This window comes from Podarcis muralis, chromosome 8 (genome assembly GCF_964188315.1).
Source record: "Podarcis muralis chromosome 8, rPodMur119.hap1.1, whole genome shotgun sequence".
Lineage (NCBI taxonomy): Eukaryota > Metazoa > Chordata > Lepidosauria > Squamata > Lacertidae > Podarcis > Podarcis muralis.
This window is the reverse complement of record NC_135662.1, coordinates 32540192-32563700: the sequence shown is the minus strand read 5'-3', so window position 1 is coordinate 32563700 and position 23509 is coordinate 32540192. Positions and strand designations below refer to the sequence as shown.

Below are 23509 nucleotides of genomic sequence, written 5' to 3'. Positions count from 1 at the left end.
AGCACAGCACATTTTGTAGCTGTTCCCCGAGTAGCATTGATGTGATTTTCAGTTTCTGTCGTGTCTTCCTGCTGCTACACCCTTCCTTTCCCATTTGCCTGCTCCTTCCTGCATGGCTAGCTGCATTCTTCTGCTTGGTCTGACTCTTTAGAACACAAATATTTTTGCTTTACCTGGGAACACCGCTGACTTCCATCACTCCTAGGACTGCCTATGCAAGCAGTGGCAGACTTTGGGCTCTCAAATTTCAGCAGCGCCCTGTGCGATGCTAAAATTCAGTGCCCTCCTCATGCCTCTTGCACTCTGTTCTACATCATTGCGGTGGTGCCTCCTGCAGCATCGGCACACAGTGCAGCTGTACTGGTCACACTACCCTAAAACCACTTCTGATGTAAGCTTTCCTCTTGGGATCTCACGTGCCATGTTTATCTGATTCATTCTCAAGAGTCTATAAGTGTGTACCTTATAGAAGGCTTCTGGTTGCCAGTACAAGAGCTCCTAAATCCTTCAGGGAAAGAGACACAGAATCTCCAAGTGTGGGGTAACAGATTCAAGAGAAAGAGGCTTTCTAACCAGAGGGCAGCACATTCCAGTACAGAAGTGCAAGAAATGCATTTTCAGGATGACATAATATACACCCAACAGTAGAGAGCTGGATCATTTGGCATCATGGTATGACAGTGAAGGAGCTGTGGGGGAAATCAGTTTTTTTACAACAACATTTTTTAATGGCTCAAGTCCCTTTTTGGCATCATAGTGGTTGACATCATAGCAGTCAAAAGAAAAATGTTCAAACATCTTTTAAATATTTTTTTTAAAAAATACAAATCACAGGGTTACTGCCCCTGTTATAGCACGTGTCCTATTATGTATTACAACTGCATTCTTTATAAGTAACTAATATAGTTGTCAGCTATGCAGATCACTAATATTCTTTCAATTTGTTTTATATTCTGGGACATTTTTCTCTTGAGAACACTGCACAGGGCAAAGGGTTATGCCCCCTCCTCCATGGTGCAGTCCAAATCCAGATTTGGGATGGGGGGGGCATAGCTATTTTTAAAAAATAAAGATACGAAAATAATTATTGTAACACTAATTTGTCCCTGACTCCCATTTCCATAGGCAATAGTTTCTTCATTGTGTACAGCTGTATATACAAATAATTGAAACAGTTAAGTTCTTTATCTTAGTAAAAAGTTCATAAAAAGTTAACAATTTGATTCCTGAAAACAGCCCAGAGTTGTCTTATCAGTAATAGCCAATTTTGCTGATTTGTTTCCTGCCTAGACAATCTTGGCTCAGGGCAAACAGCACTGCATCATGCCGACCTTGCTGTCACTTCCCCCTCTACCTCCTGGAAGTCAGTTGGGTGGCAGTGCCCCACCGTGCCATCTGCTACTGGTTCTGGTGGCTTTTCGCTCTCTATACCACCCCTCCTAATCACCAAAATATCCCTCCCCTCCCACACAGATACTTGTGAACAGAAGAATGGACTTCAAGTGGCAATTTCAGATCAGTGCTAAGGAGGAAAGTTTCACCACCTGCTTTTTCTCTACACACCATGTATAATTTTATTAAATTATTTCCTTCCATTTATCTTCTGTCATCAGCCAGAGGTGCACAAAGACACCAGGCAGTATTTATTTACAAATAAGATTTGCACACTGAGACATTCCCCCCACCTCCATTGACATAAAAGACCTTCACTTTGGCTGGACCATGCCCTTTCTCTTAAATTTCAGTGCTGTGACATCCTCTGATGTTAGCATTTGCTCCAGTATCTCAATATTTTCAAAATCAATCCCCGGTACCTCCAAATGTCTTCTCTAACAGTCTGTATCTAGTCTTTGGCTCTTATAACTACCAAAAGGCCACCATTCCTTCCTTCATATCCTGTCAGTTGCATTCAAAGTGTCTTCAGGGGAGTTTGAATGTGCTTAGGAGTGGATGCAGCTTTCTTACAAACAGCCTTGCATTAACCGATATTTATTGTACTCCATTTAAAATATTTGACACATACACAAAAGAAAATGATTTTTGTAAGCATTAAAAGACCATTGAGCTATAAGAATGAGAACAATTGATCTGTAAATAAAACAGGAAGTCAGGCAGAATTTGAGACAGGAAGGAAACGTGACAAAATGAAGGCATCAGACAAAGGAGCTTGGGGTGATTCTGACAGGGAAAATGGTAAGTGTGGAGGGATCAAGCACCATCGCCCTCTTCCCTGTTTCAAAGAACTGATCAATGTTCAAAATATGAAGTAAGAGGGTCAAAACTAATTATATTTTCAGAATTTGGACAGTGTGATTTATTTCCATAACAGTGCAGAATTATTTGTTTATTAAATATCTACCGCACCCTTCCTTCTGAAAGAGCCCAGCATAGCAAACATAACAAGATACAAATCAATTAAAACTGCTTAAAAGTATCTAAGTGCAATTCCAATAAAGATGGGAAAAGATCTCGTCTTAAAAGACTTGTTGAAAGAGCAGGTGCCAAAAAGGCAGCAGAGATGGCACCTCTCTAATATTTAAAAAGAAGGAATTTAAATGGTTGGTGCTAAAGGCCTCATTCCTATATTGTGCCGAACAGACCTCCTGTTAAGATGGCATCTCTGCAGAGCACAGTGATTAGGGTTTTCTTGCTACAAGCCCTAGCTCTAGCCAATGGGGTCGCAGCTGAAGTAAAATCAGTGTTTCACACCAATCCAGTTTAAGGTTTGCCATCCTCCAGAAATCATGCTTCAGCCTATCTACACACCAAGCTTGGGCCAATTCAAATATAACATTCCCTTACCTATACAGTGGTGGCACACACTGATAGCAGGTTCTGGTGAGATCTCACATGATACCACCAAAATCTCACAAAATCTCTTCTTGTGAAATTTTGGTGAGATCTCATGAGATCTTGCCAGAAATCATCACTGATGCCAGTTCCACTTTTTCGACGGTGGCAGGGGGAGCACCCTCAGGAGCTTCTGCTGCCCAAGGTAGCTGCTTCACACTGTGTCAGGGGTGGGCTGGCCCTGAGCCTAGATATGATGGCATGGGCCATCCTTGATTGGACCTCCCAGAACTTCCCCTACCCCCTTTCAAACAACTGTTAGATTTTCATTGGAGAAGCCATGCTGGGAGAAAAAGGTGTTCAAACCACATTTCCACTCTAAATCCACTCCATCAGCTGCTATTGTCCTGATCAGAGAATGCACTTCGCTACACTAGAATTCTTATTGTGTTCAGAAGAGATTCATGGAGAATCTACTAGTCTCATTCATTTCTATTGATAGTGACTAGTGAAAGCTGAAATGGGATAATTTCTTTACAAAAAGAAGCATTGTGTTGGCAGATTTTTATTAGATTATACAACTAATCATGATAAGATTTTTATTGTTCTTATTAGATTTTACAACTAACAAAATATTTTTGTAAGGCATATCATTAAAGGTTGATGATGATGATGATTAATATGTACCCTGCCCATCTGACTGGGTTGCCCCAGCCGCTCTGGATGGCTTCCAGCAGAATATAGAAGAACACAACAAAACATCAGACATTAAAAGCCTCCCGATACAGGGCTGCCTTCAGATGTCTACAGAAGGTCGTATAATTGTTTATCTCTTTGATGGAAGGGCATTCCACAGGGTGATTCTAATCTTGTTATAAAGTGAAGACTTTCTGTTAATGACATAAATGTTTTACAAAGTAATCAAAGAGCAAATTTTCAAACGTATTCATTATCCTTTTATAAACAGCTGGTGTGCTTACCATTTTGTCAACTGGAGTAGGTTGGGTTTTAAATTGGCCAGCAAGTAATTCCCACTAGTCCGTATGTTTATTTTGCCAGTATCATCGATCAACAAAAATTCAGGTTCTGTGTGTGAAATTTTGGTGTATGTTCACTGTGTTTTATATTGAATCATTTTTTATATTTCACACCGTATCACTCTGGCAGTGCTACATTTCTATTTCATGGATTCAAATAAAGTACAGTAATTGAATGATTGACTGACTGACCACATCCTTGAGTTACCATCATGGTTCCCTGAGGATGCAGGACAAAGCTGTGGGCCTGTAGAAAACAAGTGGATAAAAATAATCAGGTTTAAGAAAACTGAAGTTTTTAGTGCTGCATCCATTACAAAAACATTCCCTTTGCATTATAATGATGAAGTGTTCATTCAAATGAAGCATGCTGAAACATCAATATGTTATTTGTTACCTGTCTGGAAATGACAGGATAACCAGATTACCGGTAAATATTTTTTTCCTGCATAAGGGCCATTGATTCTGTGACTAATTTAAAACTCCAGGCTAGAGGTTTGGGGACAGAAAGTGTCCCACACAGTCAACAATATTGCAGCTTTCCCATGAGTGGCTTGCTAATATAGCTTTGGAGAACTGACCTAACCAGGTGAAACAGGTCTCTTCACATAGGGTTAAATCCTAAGATAAATTAATGTAAGGATGCTCATGGAAAGAAGTTACGGAAAGTTACCTAAGTTCACCTGTCTTAGAATAGAAGTCTGTTTTTTGTTGATTTTCGCCACTCCCTGCACACAAGCACACACACCATCCTACCTTGTTCAGGAGAGCCCTCAAAGGTGTTGGGGAACTTCTTCCGTTTGGTATCCTACTTGATGCCACAGAATGGGCTCTTGCTGAAGCAGCTACTTTCTGTGATAAGAAAAACTCATAGTTCCACTGTATATTACTATGAAAGAGGAGAAATGGCCAGAAACCGGACTGGCAATGGATTACTTCTTCAACGTTGTTGTTGTTTAGTTGTGTCCGACTCTTCGTGACCCCATGGACCAGAGCACGCCAGGCACTTCTGTCTTCCACTGCCTCCCGCAGTTTGGTCAAACTCATGCTGGTAGCTTCGAGAACAGTATCCAACCATCTCTTCAACATTAGCAAAGGGAATAATCTTGTCTGCACCTGGGGCACCCAGCTAGTTCAGGGGTTTGCGGGACAAGCTACATGACACACATCACTCTTCCCTGCAGCAGAGGCCAATGGCTGGGTGAGGAATGAGAAGGAACAGTCGGGGTGCTGGCATCACCATTTCTTAGCATCTGCCACCTCAGGTGGTTACCTCACTCTGCCTAATGATAAGGAGAGCCCTGCTGACCAGAAATCTTCACAGGACAGAAATGAAGATGGGTTACTGTACATAGCAGGGCACAAAAGCAATGATATTATCCACAATAGCAAAACAGTGTAATACAAAACCTGTAATGCATAACTGATTGACAAACTACCTTAAGATAAAACCTAAATACAAGACAAATGTGATACTTAATAATAAAGAAAAGAATTGAAAGGTAGGTCTTTTTACATTTCCTTTTAATTTATTCATGGTATTGTATCATTTCTCTTATGCTGTCTCTCTCCCCTCTTCATATGTAATTTCCTTATCTCTGCCCCCCCCTTCTTTTTTTCCAAGTAAGGAAACCCTTCATTCTGCAAGGAAATGTGCATGCATAAACAGTTTCTACAGACAGATCTTTGCCTTGTTAAGGTTCAGCTAAAACAACAACTTGCCTGTGTTTTAATTTAATCAGTGAGATTAATTTGAGTGAGACCTTAGCCTCAAGAACCTATCCAGATGTTGATGTGATTTACCCAGAAACAATGTGTAAGGAATATTCAGGATTCAGAATAAGGATTTTCCATATATTTCCCAACCGCTAGCATATTGGAATTGTGAAATTATTCACAGGAGAAAGAATGTGCGCATGCACACACACAGCACAGATATAGACACAACATCTTTGTAATGTGGAAATCAAGTGGTCTATATTTCACCTTTCTGGATTTAGCAAGTTCACTGTATGGGCAACAGTTAGAGATAAAATAAGGGAAATTAAAATTCATAGCCATAAGAAACAGTAGAAAATGGTACCAGAAAGAAGGTACCTTCTGCATGGATGATCCAGCTGATAGGGAGTGGAGAACCAATGGCTTTCCAGTTGTTGCCTAATCTGCCTGCCCCACCTTCAGCTGTGCCACCACCACTGAATACCCAGGCTGCAGAAACTCTGCTAGTGGCAGCCCAGAAATAGGATTGCTGTGTATGTTGGGTACAACCTTAGATTCCAGAATGTTTTTTAAAAAGTAACAATTTTTCCATTTAAAAATTATGTTAAGCAGATTATCTGTAGAATGACAGCAGGTTGATGAAATTCTGATCTACTGTTGAGCTGTGATTGGTATGGGAAATGTTATTATGGTTTTGAATAAGTAGCTAGGGTAGGAATTTGTTGTACAGTTTCCATGGATACACATGCATGCATGCATGCCAGAATTCAGCTCCCATAAATATTTCTGTCACTAAATATTTCTCAACACTAAAAGGCATAAACATTTCCCAAGGGGATTGTGCAAAATGGTTATTGAATATTCATGTCTTCCTACACCCATATTTCTTGTTCTCATTCCATATTCTCCTAGAATCAACCAAATCCAAATATGTTTAATCTCTTCTGAGATCATTTGTTACATATGTAGCATTTCTGTTATGGGCTATTAATGTTCACCCCTCTATATACAAACATTATTACATCATCTAGATTACAAATGTTGTAATATGCATATATACACTTTAAAACCCAATAATAAGTTAGATCACATTAAATCAGTGTGGCCTATCATCTTTGCTGAAGTTAAAATTAATAGCATCTTTGTTTTCACCCACTCTTGTATTTCTCTGATTTCTGTCATCAAAACAGGAAAGACTTTATTTATGTGCTCTACCCAGGCATCTGCTATTTATTCTATGTTGCATAGAGAGAATTGTTTCTAAAAGCAGGCCAATCGTGCTTTTCCAAGGTTTGGTTTCCTTGGAATGAGGGACAGCAGATACTGCAGTGTCTTTATGATGTATGGTTCATTTACACATATATACAACCTGAGCCTACAATGAAGGGGTTCACAACATTAACACCCCAAAAAGGTTTGCTTCTCCCATAGCCACAGCCTTGGATTCAAGCAAAGATCAGGCATAGCTCTGTCTCTCAGCTGCCCAGCCTGCAACCTTGCTTCTAGCTTACACACCTCAACTCTGGACTTTGTCTTTCCAACTAAAAGTCATTTTTAAGAGGGGGACCCACCCATTTGTCCTCTGGCAGAGCCAATTCCTTTGTTACCTTAACAACCCATATATGGGCCATTAGCAAGAATCTTGCCTGGCAATTCCAGCAATTTGAATCCCAGCTGGTTCCAGGAATTGGAAGGAATTCAGACATACAGCGCACCCCACCCCAAACTCACAACAGTATACTTGTCTTTCAGTTCCTTGTACTTGTTTTAAAGATATTTGGGGCGGGATGATAATATTTTTTTTTAATGTATCTTGCACAATTTTGCTAATTAACCTCAAAGAATCATCCTAATGGAAACTTTAAAAAATACAAACAAAGGTGGAATTGTAGCAAGATGCTTGTTTGCTTATTGTGATCCTATTTGACTGGCAATACAGTGGACTCCCCACAACCTCCCCAGCCCAGAATTAAAATTTGCACAATTTTATTAATTCAACCCAAATAGTAAAAAGGGGAGTCCTTACTGAAAACCAGTGCAGGAAAGCTGAAAAATTATCTCACCTGAAAGTTAAAACAGTGTAGGGAGAACCAAGGAAAAGAGTCACTCTTATTTTCCACAATAATTCAGTGGCATGTACAACAGTTCAATTCAGTTTCAGTTTGGCAGGAAATGATCAGAACTAGCTGATCTCAGCACTAAATCAAATGGTAATAATTAGCATCAAACCAACTAGAACCAAGCTTTCTTGGAATGCAGTCATGCCCATTTCAATTTAAGCAAGTCACTATGAAGAACACTGTTCTTCTATGTAATCAAAAGCAACCCAAGTCCCAGTGTGCTGGGCTATACCCTCAGGAACTCTTCAGCTGATGAAAGGAAAAGGCTTTATTAAAACCTATAGCTCCTAAGGGATCTCTTTGCAGAGAGAATGGGAGTTAGAGAGATCATGTCCTTCTTCCATCAAGCCGCATTCTGATGGGACGTAATGAATTCTCCCAGTCTGCTAATGACTACATATAAAAATGACATATAAAAAGGGGTGCACTTGCCAGTCACATAATTATAACTTCTCTTTAGAGCAGGGTGGTGAAACTGTGGCCCTCTAGGTGTTGGACTACAACTCCCATCACCCCCTAACCATTGGTTACATTGGCTGGGTCTAGTAGAACGGCTGCTACAGAAGTCTTATCATAGATGTCTGATGTAGTCTCCATTTTTCTGCTTAAAAAAATGGAACAATCCCTGACTCTTAAGAGCGGAAAAGCCAATGCTTCTTCCAAACTCTGAAGAACTAAGGATTGCATCTTCCACCCGGTCAACCCTTCTTAAAATAGTCAACAATACCAGTGGTGCACTGCAGAAGCAGCTAACCTGTGGCCCTCCAACTCCCACCAGCCCGGTCAATGGTCAGGGATGATGGGAGTTGTAGTTCAACAAATACCCGAGCTCCACTGGTTTTCCCCATCCCTGAAGTGGTTATATGGTGGACCAGGACGGTACAGACCGAGGTTCAAATCCTTAGCCACAAAGTTCATGAGGTGATCTCATGTGAGTCCTGATCCCTCAGCCTAGCCTATCTTACAGGGTTGTGGTGAACATAAAAGGGGAGGATGAGGGTGATGTGTGCCACCCTAAGTTCCTTGGAACTGGAGAAGGGATATGTGATGAAATATCTACTTTTCCCCATTAATCGTTCAGCCTCTCCAGAAGGCTAAACCTGCCAAACTGGCAAAATGAAAACACTTTCATCGAACATTATTATTACGTATTATTTTTATTTTTATCTCGCCTTTTCCCCTGACAAGGACTCAAGGCGGCCTACAGATAAAGAAGGAGCAGCTAAAAACATGGGGGGGGGGGTTCATAAATAAACCACAATTAAACATAAATAAAATTAAAACTAAATATAAAAGATTGATTAAACTTTAAGGAAGACAGATAATTACAAATAAAAACATGCAGTAGCCATGCAAAGAAAGAGGGCGAGGGAAGAGAAAAATATCATTTGGTTACAAAACAAGGCATAAAAAAATGTTTGTCCGCAATACAGAAAAGAGGTAAGAGAGTCAGGGACGGTTCTCTGTGTTATTATCCTGCCCCGGAAAAAGAGGGACGCATTAAATGAAGTCCGGAAGTGATCGCTGTGCGTAATCCTTCCCCCCCTCCCCTTTCTATATCTAGGAAAGAAGTGGGACTCCTTCCCAGATGGCCCGCGAGGCGGCGGGAAGAGGCGTGGCCAGAATGGGATCGGTGACGTAGCGGGACGGTTGAGCGAAAAGGGGGCGGAGTTTTACGTATTCGTTTTGAGCGCGCCAGATTCGGAAATGGACGTTGAGGCGAGTTTAACGGTTTCCGGCCCAGTTCGTCCCCCTCGACCGAGTCCCGCGGCGGCAGGTCCGGCTGGGCGTGACGAGGCGCAGGTTCCTTTCTCTCAAGTGGAGGCGGTCGCCGCCGGATGGATGCTGGACTTCGCTTGCCGCTGCCAGTGCCGCCATTTTTGTCAGGGCAACCGGAGGGAATTCGAGAACAGCCGAGACCAGGCGCTGAGTGAGTGACTGGCCCGGCGGTGGGGGGGGGGGGGGCTGCCGGGGGGGCCGGAGCTTCCGCCGCTCGCTTGACTGGTTCTGCCTCGAAAACACAGAAAGGGAAGCCCCTTCCTCGTGCCAGCAGAAAAACCTCGCTCGCAAATTACCGCGCAACAATAGCCTCTTCCGTTGGGGGGGGGGCGGAATCTACACACAGAGAGAGGGAGAGAGTACGCGTGTGTGTGTGAATATTAGTTTATTAGGAGGGACAAGAGGACACAAATAACAATTGCAAAGCCAGTATGAATGGTTCCAAGCATGCCTCCGTTTTATTTTCCCTTGAGGTGTCCCTGTACTTTTAGCAGTTGCAGTGCTAGCCCAGGTACAGGTACAAGATGTGATAGCCCTGTAAAGCTGCAGCTTGCTGGCCACATTCTAAATGCAACCAACACATCTGTAGCGGTACCTAATGAAACTTTCCGCATCCCACCAACCTGATTGCCCTGGAGAACAGCAAGTTCAGATTCCTGGGGAATTTCCTGTGAGAGAAAAGGTTATTTAGCGTTAAATTTGTTATCGCAAGTGCAGGGTATTAAAGGAATAGAGTTTTCCAATTTTATCCTCTTTAACAGTGTGGAAGGTTAGGCTGAGAAATAGCAACTGTCCCTCTGAAATACAGTGGTACCTCGGGTTACATACGCTTCAGGTTACAGACTCCGCTAACCCAGAAATAGTAGCTCGGGTTGAGAACTTTGCTTCAGGATGAGAACAGAAATCGTGCGACGGTGGCACGGCAGCAGCAGGAGGCCCCATTAGCTAATGTGGTGCTTCAGGTTAAGAACAGTTTCAGGTTAAGAACGGACCTCCGGAACGAATTACCGTATTTTTCGCTCTATAACGCGCACCTGACCATAACACGCACATCGTTTTTAGAGGAGGAAAACAAGGGGGGGAAATTCTGAATGAAACAGTGGATATATCATTTTTGTGCTTCATGCTGTGGCCACAGACATGTGATCTGATGGTGAATTTGGGGTAGCTCAATGCAAAGATCCTGAGGATCCATGTGGATCCATGCTTTTTAACCACATTTTTGCACCATTGCAGCCCCAGGCAACAGTGGGTGTGTGATTTGGGGGGGGCAGGCTGCTATGTGATCTGATGGTGAATTTGGGGTGGCCCAATGCAAAGATCCTGAGGATCCATGTGGATCCATGCTTTTTAACCACGTTTTTGCACCATTGCAGCCCCAGGCAACAGTGGGTGTGTGATTTTTGGGGGGCAGGCTGCTATGTGATCTGATGGTGAATTTGGGGTGGCCCAATGCAAAGATCCTGAGGATCCATGTGGATCCATGCTTTTTAACCACATTTTTGCACCATTGCAGCCCCAGGCAACAGTGGGTGTGTGATTTTTGGGGGGCAGGCTGCTATGTGATCTGATGGTGAATTTGGGGTGGCCCAATGCAAAGATCCTGAGGATCCATGTGGATCCATGCTTTTTAACCACATTTTTGCACCATTGCAGCCCCAGGCAACAGTGGGTGTGTGATTTTTGGGGGGCAGGCTGCTATGTGATCTGATGGTGAATTTGGGGTGGCCCAATGCAAAGATCCTGAGGATCCATGTGGATCCATGCTTTTTAACCACATTTTTGCACCATTGCAGCCCCAGGCAACAGTGGGTGTGTGATTTTTGGGGGGCAGGCTGCTATGTGATCTGATGGTGAATTTGGGGTGGCCCAATGCAAAGATCCTGAGGATCCATGTGGATCCATGCTTTGTAACTACATTTTAAGTGGGGAGTGAAGGAAAAACACAGAAGGGACAAGAGAGCGGTGTGCAGAGAAGCAGCTGGCTAAGAAAGCAGGAGAGAGATTTTACGGGAGGGAGGAAAGAAAGGCAAAAGTTTCCACAAACCGAAGCCAGCTTTCTCTCTCCTCCTGCATGTTTTCTGGCTGCCTGCGAGGAGCACGGAGAGGAATTAGAAGGAAAGACCTCTGCTTTCCCCTCTGCTTGCCTGGAGGGGAGGGGATTTGCCTGCTCTTTGTTCCGTTTGAGCAAACACAGCAACGAAACAGAGGAGGGTGGGCAGTAAGACCCTGAGGCAGAATGCAGGAAAGCAACCACTTCCTCTCTTCAGGTTTCCCTCTCCGACACAACGCACGATTGATTTTTGCTGATTTTTGTTCCTGCGCTCCCCTAATCGGCTCCAGGGACCCCCCCACATTCGCTCCATAACACGCACAGACATTTCCCCTTCCTTTTTAGGAGAAAAAATCTGCGTGTAATAGAGAGAAAAATACGGTAAGTACTTAACCCAGGGTACCACTGTAAAATAAAACCTTGGGTATCCCTGCTGAAGGACACTCAACCCATTATACCACTCTGGTTCTATTACAGCTTACTTGCTTGCTTACTTACTTACTTATTTAGTGTACCACCCTTCCCAGGGCCCCCACCTCTGCAGAAGGGAAAAGGTGCTGAAAGCCTCAATCTCAACAGGAAGTGATTCTTCCTGCCCAGTTGAGAAAACAAGGTCCAGAGTGTGGCCTGCCACCTGCATTAGGCCCCTGGTCATCATGGCAGCTATGTAGCCCAGAGCCAGCTCTTCCCAGCTCCTCTCTTCGCAGGCACAACCCATGTCCCTTAATTTCAACAACAACAACAAAACTCCCAAATTTAAAAACACAAGTTAAAAGCAGTAAAAAAAAAAACCCAATTCCAGTGGTTTTAGAACAGGGACTTATAAGGGAATGCTTTTCCTTGATGTAATAACTACAGTAGAGAAACCAAAGCTTTCCTCTTAGCTTAACTTGGCAGATTAGTATGTTCTGCCTGAAATGACCTAGTCAAATAATTAATGAACACTAAAAATACGGTATCAAACTGTTGAGCAATTGTATCATGTTTGCTGTTATGTGCTGCATTATTTCTAAGACAAATTTACAAAGACACAATGCATTTATGACTTAAGTAACTACAGTGGTACCTCGGGTTACATACGTTTCAGCTTACATACGCTTCAGGTTAAAGATTCCGCTAACCCAGAAATAGTACCTCGGGTTAAGAACCTTGCTTCAGGATGAGAACATAAATCGTGCTCCGGCGGCATGGCAGCAGCGGGAGGCCCCATTAGCTAAAGTGGTGCTTCAGGTTAAGAACAGTTTCAGGTTAAGAACGGACCTCTGAAATGAATTAAGTACGTAACCAGAGGTACCACTGTACTTCAGACTGTCACACTGGGGGGAAATTGGGTTGTTACCACCATTCAACCTGAAAGTGTCCTGAAATTTATTTCCGCTGAAAATTGGCCTGAAAATCTCTTGATCTCTGGCTCCCTCTATGGTCAAAATAACTCTAAAACTTATTGTTGTTTAATTGCATGCAAATATGATGAATCTCATTGACAGATTGACTAGTCATATTTTAGAATGTGTGCATCAGTGCAAGCCACTAAATAAAAGTTGCCCTTGAATTCTCCAGTCCTAAGTAAAATTATTTGAAAGATAGTGCCATTGATTTCAGCACAGCTTCATTTCAAGTAACTGTGCTTAAGATACAGAAAAGGTTCCTGATACTGATAACCACACAGTGGCACTATAGGAACAAAATTCATCTAATCATGTATGGTCTTTCTTTCTCCAGCTATTATCAAAGGACTAAATCAAATAGAAACTCATCAAATGAAAACAGTGTGCCTTTGTCAGCTGTTGGCATATATTGCAGAAGGAAAATCACTTGGTAAATATTCTGCTAAATTTCTTCATTTTGCATTGTAATTCCTTTACAATATTCCTTTACAACCCCAACTTACACTGGGGTTACATTCTGAGGATAGCACCTAAAGCCCAAGTAGTGTATAGTCAAAACACATTGGGTTCAATGGTGGATGGGATTGCCAAAATCTTTTTTCCCTGACTTCCACCCGCTTTTAATGTTGTTGTTTCGTTTGTTTTTTTTTAAAAAGCCTAGTGCATAAAGCTGAACGTGCGCAAGTTAAATGTGCATAAGTTGTAAGTTACCTGTACGGATAAATCAAATGAGGCTTCTGTTGTTTAGTGCCAACAATGCATGCAGTGCTTCACAGAGTGGCATAACAAAGCAACAAAAGGTCGCTGTTTTCAGGAGCTTACAGTCTAAACTTGGACGTAGGGTTGGAAAGGATGAGACTCATATAACAAAGGACAGTCATGAATGGCATCTAAAAGTTTTGTTTGGTCTTGATAGAAAGCTATTGTTTGTGATCTCTTGCACAAGTCACTGGGGAAAGTTAAAAGCAATAAGAGGTTCTTGTTGCTCTTGACCAGGGGTAGGCAACCTAAGGCACCTTCTCAATCTGGCCCGTGGACAGTGTGTTTTTATATGAGTAGAATGTGTCCTTTTATTTAAAAGGCATCTCTGGGTTATTTGTGGGGCATAGCAGTTTCTTCATTTATTTATTTTCAAAATATAGTCTGGCCTGCCACATGGTCTGAGGGACTGTGGCCCACGGCTGAAAAAGGTTGCTGACCCGTGCTCTTGACCATGTCTAAAGTCTGGCCTGAGAGAAGGATTCTGCTCATTCCCTGAGACTACATTTGTCTGCCTTTGTTCTGGGCTTTGGAGCCACTCAGAAGCAGCAAATAATGTGTTTCCACTGCAAGGTGCCACCTGGTGCCAACTGAGAAGCTGTGCCCTGAATACTCTTCTATTTCTTTCCATCTTCTTGAAGTCATGGTTCTTTGTATCTCAAGCTCAAATGCATAGGTCCTGAGAATATGTCCAAGGGGGGCCTTCCTAGTTTGACAGAGCAGTTCCATTCATACTTTTTGGCTGGGTGTCTGCAGTGACAATATTATTCATGCCAAGAAGCTGAGCCATGCCAGAATTAACAGCCTCAATGTGGATGTTGAATTCCCCCAGAACTAATGGTATAAGAGTCTTCAACACCACCTCTAATATCTTCTCTGTCAACTCAGGCACTGAGATTGCTGAGCAGTGCAGCAGATAGCAAACCAAAAGAATATCTCATCTGTCCTGATTACCTAGCACCAGGTAAAACACTCTAGATCCCCATTCAAGTGATCAGGAAGTCTGAAGAAGGGAGACATTTCCTACAGACCACAGCAATTTCCCCTCCATGACTCTAGTCTGCCCTGAGCTATTGCCTTTACTACCCTATATTTGGTTGATAGAACAAAAACTGGTCACATTTAATTCTGTAAGGGTCAAACGACGAGGCTTAACAAATGGCAAGGTGCACCTAAAACCATCAGCTGTGGAGGCATATGATGATTGCTAAATTTTAGTGTCCTTTTTGTGTGTGTCTTCTTTACTCTATGAAATACTCTATTTGCCCTTCTCAATTTATTTCCTTTTAAGGTTTTCATTTGGGGGATGATGAAGACTCTTCACCACTGGAAAAAGCCCTATTAATCTGGACTTCATTTTTAAAAACACAAAGCAAACAAGATAAGCTGCATGAAGACATCAAGCGGTTAATTCAGATTCAGGTCTGTTTGTAAATCCATGCAGCCGTATTTGCTTGAACGTGCCATGGAAATAAGTTAGAGCATCACTCATTTAAATTTCTTCATGGACTATCATTGACCTTTCCAAGCAAGACCATAGGATTGAGTCTTAGGAAAGACCATTAACAAAAATTGGTCATGTAACATTCAGCTGCAGAAGTAGCTTTGCTCCCATACAGTATTACAACTTTTTGTGTAATTGTGACACCTCTTAATCAATCCAGAATGTATTCTTTCTTTGTAGGCTGTAGCAGTGTATATGGAAAAAGGATATTTTACGGAGTCTGCAGAAGTCCTGGAAAGAATATTTCCGGAATCTCTCTCAAATGAGGTAATACTGAAGTTTCAGTATTTTTGAGTCCAGAAGCTTGCTTACTCCAGACAGTTTGGTCTGGAACAAATTTAAAAAGCATCAGATGCCTATAAATGATCAATATGCAAATTTACCAAGCTAATTGCTTGTTTGTTAAATTATATATTGCATTACTGTGTAGACAAAAGAGGGTTACAAAAGAGATACGAAAGATAAAATCAGTTAAAATTAATGAGAAAATCAGAAAATGCCTAGGAGCTTGTCACTTTCCCTTGGGGCTTACTTCCAGGGATTCTGGCATTGCAAGGACCTACATTGTAGTGTACAGGTGGCTGAATCTGTGGTCTTTGAGATGTTGTTGACTTCCAGTTCCCATCAGCCCCAGTCAGCATGGCTAATGGTCAAGGATGATGAATATTATAGCTCAACAACATCCAGAGGGCCACAGGTTAGCCACCCCTGCTCCAGTTGTAGTTTCTACCTTTGTGGATGCAGCCATTGTGTAATCTGAAGACACTAAAGCCTTATCTATGCACTAAAAACCTCCAGGGTTTTATCCTTAGTACAGTAGAACCTCTACTTATGGACATAATCAGTTCCAGAGGTCCGTCCACTAGTCAAAACAGTACGCTAGAAGAGGCGTATTGTGCGCGTGCGCATTTGACGGTAGCGCACTTCTGTGCACATGCAGATGGCAGAAGCTGCTTCTGCACATGTGTGAATCGCGGCAAACCCAGTGTTTACTTCTGGGTTTGCTACGGACGCAACTTGGAATGTCCGCGAGATGAGGCATATGTAGGTCGAGGTTCCACTGTACTGTCCTCTTAAACCAGACCTTCACAGCATACAGCCTACATTCTGACACAGTGCCCTAAGATAATTCCCAATAGCCAACAGCTTGCAGTTGTCTCTAAGGCCCAGCCTAGTTTATTGGAAGTGGTACTTAATGAGAAAAGACCTATACTATTTCTCCTCCTTGGATTCAGCATCAGGTTTTTTAGCCTCTTGTAGCCAGCTATGCTGCAAGGTCTGCCTGTGCCCAAGAATCAGTCACTGGTGTGAATTCCTTGGAAAGTGAAAGCTTTGTGTGCCGTTACTGCACTTGAGGAAGAGGTGGAGAGAAGGGGCAGAAATAGGGGGAGTGCTATAGAGTGGACAAAGAGATTGGTGTGCTGAGGAAATAATGTGAGCAGGGTATAGAGAGGAGGGTGTGTGGTGTGGTATGATGTGAAGAGAAAGGGGCCACCTTACAGAGTTGTACATTAGAGATCTTGAAGTTAGATATGCTTCCTTCACAGTTCAGACAGTAACATGTGACTTACGTTCTGCACTGCTGTTAGATGCAGGTTGAATGTTGAGAGTGTCATTGGGGGTGTCCTTTGGAGCTCCAGAGTATGGGTGTGCAGTTTTCATGAGTGTTTTATGCAAAGCTGCACTATGCAGGACAGCCCTGTATAGGAAAGTTTTTAATGTTTGATGTTTTACTGTGGTTTTCTAATTCTTTGGAAGCTGCCCAGAGTGGCTGGGGAAACCCAGATGCCCAGATGGACAGCATATCAACAGAAGTAGTAGTAGTAGTAGTAGTAATTTCAAAATAAGCAAGGCAGCTTTGCTTCTTCCTTGCTCCTTTCCCCTCATCTCCATGGCAGAAAGCATGCAAGGTAGGGTTCCATATTTTCCCAAGCCAAGCTGCGGACAAGAAGACATTGCTCTTGGTCACCAAAGATCTTAACTAATGAAAATCAAGTTCCCTATATTGAATAGGATAGCCACTCGACATTTTGCAATCTGTAACTATATGGAGAAGTATTGAAAATTTATTCACAAACAAGTCTATAGAGCAAAATATTCCTTTAGATTGAAAATGCTAGATAAAAGAAGGGTAATTTGTGCAGCAGTGATGTGATTTGTACCAGGATAACAAATGGACCGATCCTACCTGTACTGAACTTCTTAAATTTTGGCTCGTAGAAGGCAGAAATAACATACTCTAGCTGTTTGTAAAGGTATATATCCTTAGTAAGATACAATACAATGTAACCCTGATCATATATATATTAATTTTTGATTTTTTTATTTATTTGCATTTAGCCTTTGCGAATGAAGCTGGCTGCAATAGTAAAACACAAAGATCCATATCATCCATTTCTCCGAAATTTCAGTTTCAGTCTTTTGATTCAGAACATCAAATCATACATCAATATTTTCTTGAGTGAAAAAACTGATTTTCTAACGAAGGTATGTTGAAGCAATGTGACATCTCACTTCACATGAATATCATTTTATGGAAAATTAAACAAATACTAAAAACAGGGGGAAAATTGGCTTACATCCTTTAAAGACAAAGCAAAATATAATCCTTGTTTGAAAAATTCCAATTTATGTGTACAGTTGACCCTCTAGTTACATACTGCTCTGGATACATAACTTTCGGGTTATGAACGCGGCAAACATGGAACTGTATAGTTCTGGGTTTCGCCGCATGCGCAGAAGCGCTCAATCACGCTGTGCACGAGCACAGAAGCAGTGCCTCTGCCTATGGACTTTTCGGGTTGCGGACGGACCCCCGGAACAAATTGAATTCGTATCCAGAGGGTCCACTGTACCTGTCATTTAAGTTGGTGAGTGAACGTAAATCATTGAAATTTGTTCTTAACATTGTAGTGTAGTTTTACTCCCCCCACCCCCCAAGAAATGGATATAGTATTTCTAAGAACAATGCACTACTTTTTATTGCTGGTGAATTAAAGTGGCATTTCTTCTCTGTTTTACAGGAAGCTATGAAAGAAGTGGAAGCTAGAAGTTCAGGAAAAATAATGTTAGAATTGCAATGTAACAGTGTAACTGAATCAAAGAAAGAAACCTGTTTGGAAACCAAACAAAGGTTAGTACAATGGTACCTCAGGTTACATACGCTTCAGGTTACCGACTCCGCTAACTCAGAAATAGTGCTTCAGGTTAAGAACTTTGCTTCAGGATGAGAACAGAAATCGTGCTCCGGCGGTGCGGCAGCAACAGGAGGCCCCCTTAGCTAAAGTGGTGCTTCAGGTTAAGAACAGTTTCAGGTTAAGTACGGACCTCCGGAACGAATTAAGTACTTAACCCGAGGTACCACTGTATCACTTTAAAGTAAGTACATATTGAACATGGTTCTTGTTACTGCAGCTTTATTATAGCAAGGGTAGTGTATTTATTTATAAGAGCAGGGATTTATTCCTGAAGAGTCAATCTCCTTTTTGTGTGAAACCATATTTTCCTTAGCTCCAGACTACATTTTGTCATGTTTTTATCATAGTAAAATTTAGTAAGTAGAGGCATAGGCTGGAAAATCACTAGCTATCTAGTAAGACATTAGGGTTTCTGTATAGCATCTCCATCTCATGTGTATGTGTGCATGTTTATAAATACAACTACACTGAGAGCAGCTTTTTCTTGCTCTGCCAATGGGCGTTGTAAATTGGAGGTGCCCCACAGATGCACAATAACTATATCAATATGTCCTTCTTATTCACTTTTCCCCATTACCCAGGATGGTGTTGCACCCAAGAGTGGTTGGCAGTGATGCAACTTTCCTTGGAACCCTAACCTGGGAGCTTCCTGAAATAGACCTGGGGTGGGGTGGGATGCAGGGAGAGTCAGCATCAGGCAGCATGGCTAAAGATGTTAAGGCACTACAGAATGGTAAAAGTAGCAGTATTGATCAAACATAGAACTTTAAAACCCAGATTCCTACCCAGGAGTAGTAAAATTGGGTACAGTATTTACTTCCACAGCATCACGTGTCCCTGTATAATATGATGAATGCAGCTGAAATATAGTGTTATAGAAGTTTACTTATATCAAAGAGGATTCTGAAGTTTGAGAGAGATGGTGACAGATTTTCTATGTGCAGGATAAAATGTTGGTAGAGTATCGTAATTTAATACAAAGCAAAATATTATGTGGACATCCACTTCATCACTGCCTATGTTTGGGGCCTCCCAAGAGGAATGTTTTTTGCAGCATGAGGCACTAAGCTTTGTGGAATGTGGCCAAAGTTATATTGATTTTGTTCTTAATACTGATCTCACCCTTCCCTCAAATAAACTCCATCCAGCAAAAAAAAAACCACTGCAAAAATATCTTCTAGCATGAATTCAAAATAGTTAAGTATCAAGGCTTGAAATTTATGTATGTTTCATTCCTTTATAGCTCAAATAGACAAACTTGTTCATTAGCTAGCCAAGTACCTTGGGATTCATGGGAACTACAGACTCCCCAGAGAAAAATAAGGAGAAAAGGAAGTGCTCTTCAAAGTAAGTGCTGCAATCCTTTCAGAGTATATGAACTTCATTTTAATTTAGGTGGATAAATAATTTAAATACTGCTATAAGTTTTTAAATACAAGAAAACTGCTTATAAATACTATGCATTCATACCTGGATCACAGCCTTAAACTACTTTTGGTACCAACTATTTAGGACTTGCCATGGTTCTGGTCCTACTTGGATGTTGTTTAACATCTACATGAAATCGCTGGGTGGGGTTATCTCGGGGTTTGGAGTATAGTCATACCTTGGGTTGTGAACGTGATCTGTGGATCAGTGCGGGAGGCACATTCGCAACCCACAGCGTTCGCAATGCACGAGCACTGAAACCCGGAAGTAACCCATTCCAGTACTTCCAGGTTCGGCACAGTCCACAACCCAAAAAGGCGCAAACCGCAGCGTTCGCAACCAGAGGTATGACTGTACGTTGTCAGCAATATGCTGCTGACACACATCTGCAGGTGTGCCAGTTCATGTGCTGGACCTTGGTAATGGCCTTGCCTTGGTAATGGACTGGATGAGAGCCAACAAGATGAAGCTCAATCCAGATAAGACTGAGGAACTGTTAGTGGGTGGTTCCCTAGACTAGACGGATGGGAGATTGCCTGCTCTTGATGGGGCTATGTACTCCCTCTGAGGGTGTAGGTATGTAGCTTGGGGGTGTTTCTGGATCCTTTTCTGTCACTTGATGCTCGGGTAGCCTCAGTGGTGCCTTCCATCAGCTTCAGGTGGTGGCCCAGCTGCCTCCCTGACTGAACAGGGAGAGTCTAATTTCTTTAGTTATGCTCTGGTAACCTCTAGGACAGATTACTGAAATCCGTTATATGTGGGACTGCCTCTGAAGATTCTTCAGAAACCTCAGCAGGTGCACAGTTCAGTGGCCAGGTTGCTTACTGGGGCAAGACAGTTTGAGCATATTACATCGATCCTGGCCCAACTGAACTGGCTGCCAGTTTGTTTCCAGAGCCAATTCAAAGTGATGGTTTTGACCTATAAAGCCTTAAATGGCTCAGGACTAGAATACCTCAAGGACCACCTGCCTCCATATGAACCAACCCAGACTCTTGAATCATCATCTGAGGCACTTCTTTATGTACCCCCTTCACAAGAGATTCGAAGGGTGGCAACACAAAAACAGGCCTTTTCTGTGGTGGCTCCCCACTCATGGAATGCTCTCCCCAGGGAGGCTCACCTGGCCCCATTATATATCTTTAGGTGCCAGGCAAAAATCTTCCTCTATAACCAGGCCTTTGGCCTTTTAACTATCTGTTGCCTTTTAGAAGTGGGTAGGATGTTTTTGTTTTTGTTTATACCGCTTGGTTTTAGAGTGTGTGTGTGTGTGTGTGTGTGTGTGTGTTATCTGTCTGGTTAGTTGGTTGCAAGTCATTTTGGGTTGCCCTGGGCTATTGCTAAATTGCAAGTAAACCGTGCATATATGGCTCTCCACACAACTAAATTATTGGCAAGCTTTCTTGTCACCCTAGTTCTTTTCTCTTATTAGCTGATGTAGTTGTACATACGGTCTTATAGAAGCAACAAAGCTGTGCCCACAGAATTAACTGCTTTTTAAATTATCTTCCACTGTTTTGCAATAAATTTGTATTAAGAAAATTCCTGAGTTTTAGGCCATTAATAATACATTGTAGTTGAAAGATTCAAAATATTTGTTTTGTTTGTTACCTGAACTAGACAAGAGGGAGCTGCACGATCCTGAAAATGGTCAAGAAGATACTTTATCTCTGTCAACAAGTTTTAAGAGACAGGTATGAATGGGGGAAGGGTTATAAAATGCAGACCATGTCCTTAGAAGGGCCCATTGAATCCAGTTTCATGCTGTCACAGTGGCCAATCCATGCCTATGAGAAGCCCACATCATCACTCTCCAAACTTGTGATTCCCAGAAATTGCTATTTAGATACTGCCTTTGAGATTGGAATGTAGCCCTCTTAGCTACCCATTGATTGTTGTGCCCTCCATGAAGATGAAGGTGCCCCTACTTGCGCAGAAACTCCTTTCCAGAGTTGACAAGTGACATCACAGCTTGGCAGGAGAGGGTCTTGGCCTAGCAGGCTTGGGAAGTCGGCAATCCCAGACTTAAAATACTGTGTTCATTGTGGACAATTTCAGGTTCTCCCTAAAATAAGTAGATACGCTGCTTTTCTTCACAATCCTTGTTATTGAAATAATCTCAGAGCTCAAAGCAGCTCTTTTGAGAATTCCAAACAAGCTGAACCTACCCATTTCAATAGTGACGGATGTTTATAGAAGATTTTACATGAAAGAACACTGTGAATGTTCAAAAGGCTGTTGACTTTTTACAACTCTCTGAGTGGTTACTCTGTTCAATGTTGCCATTGTTCAATTCTCCCATAGGCAAAGTGAATGTTGTAACAGTGTCTTCTGTTAATCATTGCACTATTTTTTACTTAGCTTGCATACATGGGTCTATATATTTTTAGAATTTTGCAGCTAAAAATAGAATTCAGAAAGTCGTTTTTAGTTGGCAAGTGAATGTTGTGCCCTGCTTGATTGGTTGGAAGATATACATTTTTATCTCAAAGGAGTTTCTGCCTTCTAAAAATATGATGAAGAAAAATCAGTCATGCTAGAGATGGTCATTAGGCTGATAGTCATTTTATTAAAAAAAAAACCCCTAGATTTGAAGCTTGCTAAAATAGTTTCTAGATTAGTTTTCCATCAAAACAAGTCCCGTATTTAAATACAGTTTTTCTTCCATAAAAACATTGGATTTATTGACCTTGTCCCTAGTGGGAACAATTCCTGAAATGCTACACTTCTGTAGGCTACAAGTATGCTGAAGATTTAACTCCTTCAGTCCTAAAAAATCATAATGGTGAGAACTGAAGGTTTCCTTCACAGCTTGTTAGCTCAACAGTAGAGGAAAATATTTTGAAGTGTGTTGTGCATATTTGAGTATCACAATGTTTTGTTTTGTTTTTTAAAGCGATGGAGTTGGGAAGAAGACGAGAAATTGAAAAAGGGTGTACAGGAGTTTGGAGTAGGAAAGTGGACTAAAATTCTTCTACATTATGACTTCAATCATCGGACTAATGTAATGTTGAAAGACAGATGGAGGACTTTGGTCAGACTAAACATGGTTTAAGCTGTTTTCCCAAATATTTTCATTTTACTCCACTCTTCCCTATACTGCATTTCTGATCTTGTCAGGTGATTCCTTTATGTAGTCTACAGCGGACCAGTGAAAACCATTTTGGTGTAAGTATGTTTAACACAAAAAAATCTAGTATATTTTATTAAATAGTCTTGTTGCTTAAGCTGGTTTTTCAAAAGGTAGTGTATCTAGTTATCAGGCAAATAAAATGATTTGCATTCAATCATTATGATAATTTATCTTTTAGCCTTGAGAGCTTGATAAGAAATTCAAACCTATCTTCTGCACAGTTGCATAAAAGTTGCTACAAGCAATTAAAACAGAAAACCCCAGATGGTCAGAAGAATTCGCATGATGAGGGGTCACACATTAGTAGTTGTCTCATGTGAGGAGCTACTTATCTATAAAGATTAGCTGTACTGTGAAGCTGCATCAAACAGCTTCCCTATTCAGGCGTTCATGTAAAGCAGGCAGTCTCTAACCATTTCTTTTGTGTGTGCACCTTCTAAGGAACCTGTAATATTTGGCTGATGTTGAATATGCCTGGAATTCCAGTATCTATCCCAGGAACATCCTTTTGAATGGTGATTATTGTCTTTTGTACTGGATAAAACAAACTGGGAATCACTAGCCTGCTATTAAAATGGATAGGGGCAAGTGATTCTGGGTTG

General features: G+C 41.7%; 1 protein-coding gene across 2 annotated transcripts; it reads left to right on the top strand.

The window, feature by feature from the left end:
* The first annotated feature begins 9282 nt into the window (after positions 1-9282).
* TERF1 (telomeric repeat binding factor 1) lies at positions 9283-23061 on the top strand. Of its 2 annotated transcripts, XM_028736697.2 has the most exons (9): positions 9286-9596; positions 13221-13316; positions 14937-15067; positions 15330-15416; positions 17490-17636; positions 18173-18282; positions 19590-19693; positions 21395-21468; positions 22671-23061. In XM_028736697.2, the coding sequence occupies exons 1-9, from the start codon at positions 9374-9376 to the stop codon at positions 22827-22829; spliced, it is 1131 nt and encodes a 376-aa protein (XP_028592530.2). In that variant the 5' UTR covers positions 9286-9373; the 3' UTR covers positions 22830-23061. The 2 variants fall into 2 exon arrangements, with proteins under 2 accessions (XP_028592531.2, XP_028592530.2); XM_028736698.2 differs by lacking the exon at positions 17490-17636 and having other exon boundaries at positions 9283-9596.
* Positions 23062-23509: the final 448 nt, after the last annotated feature.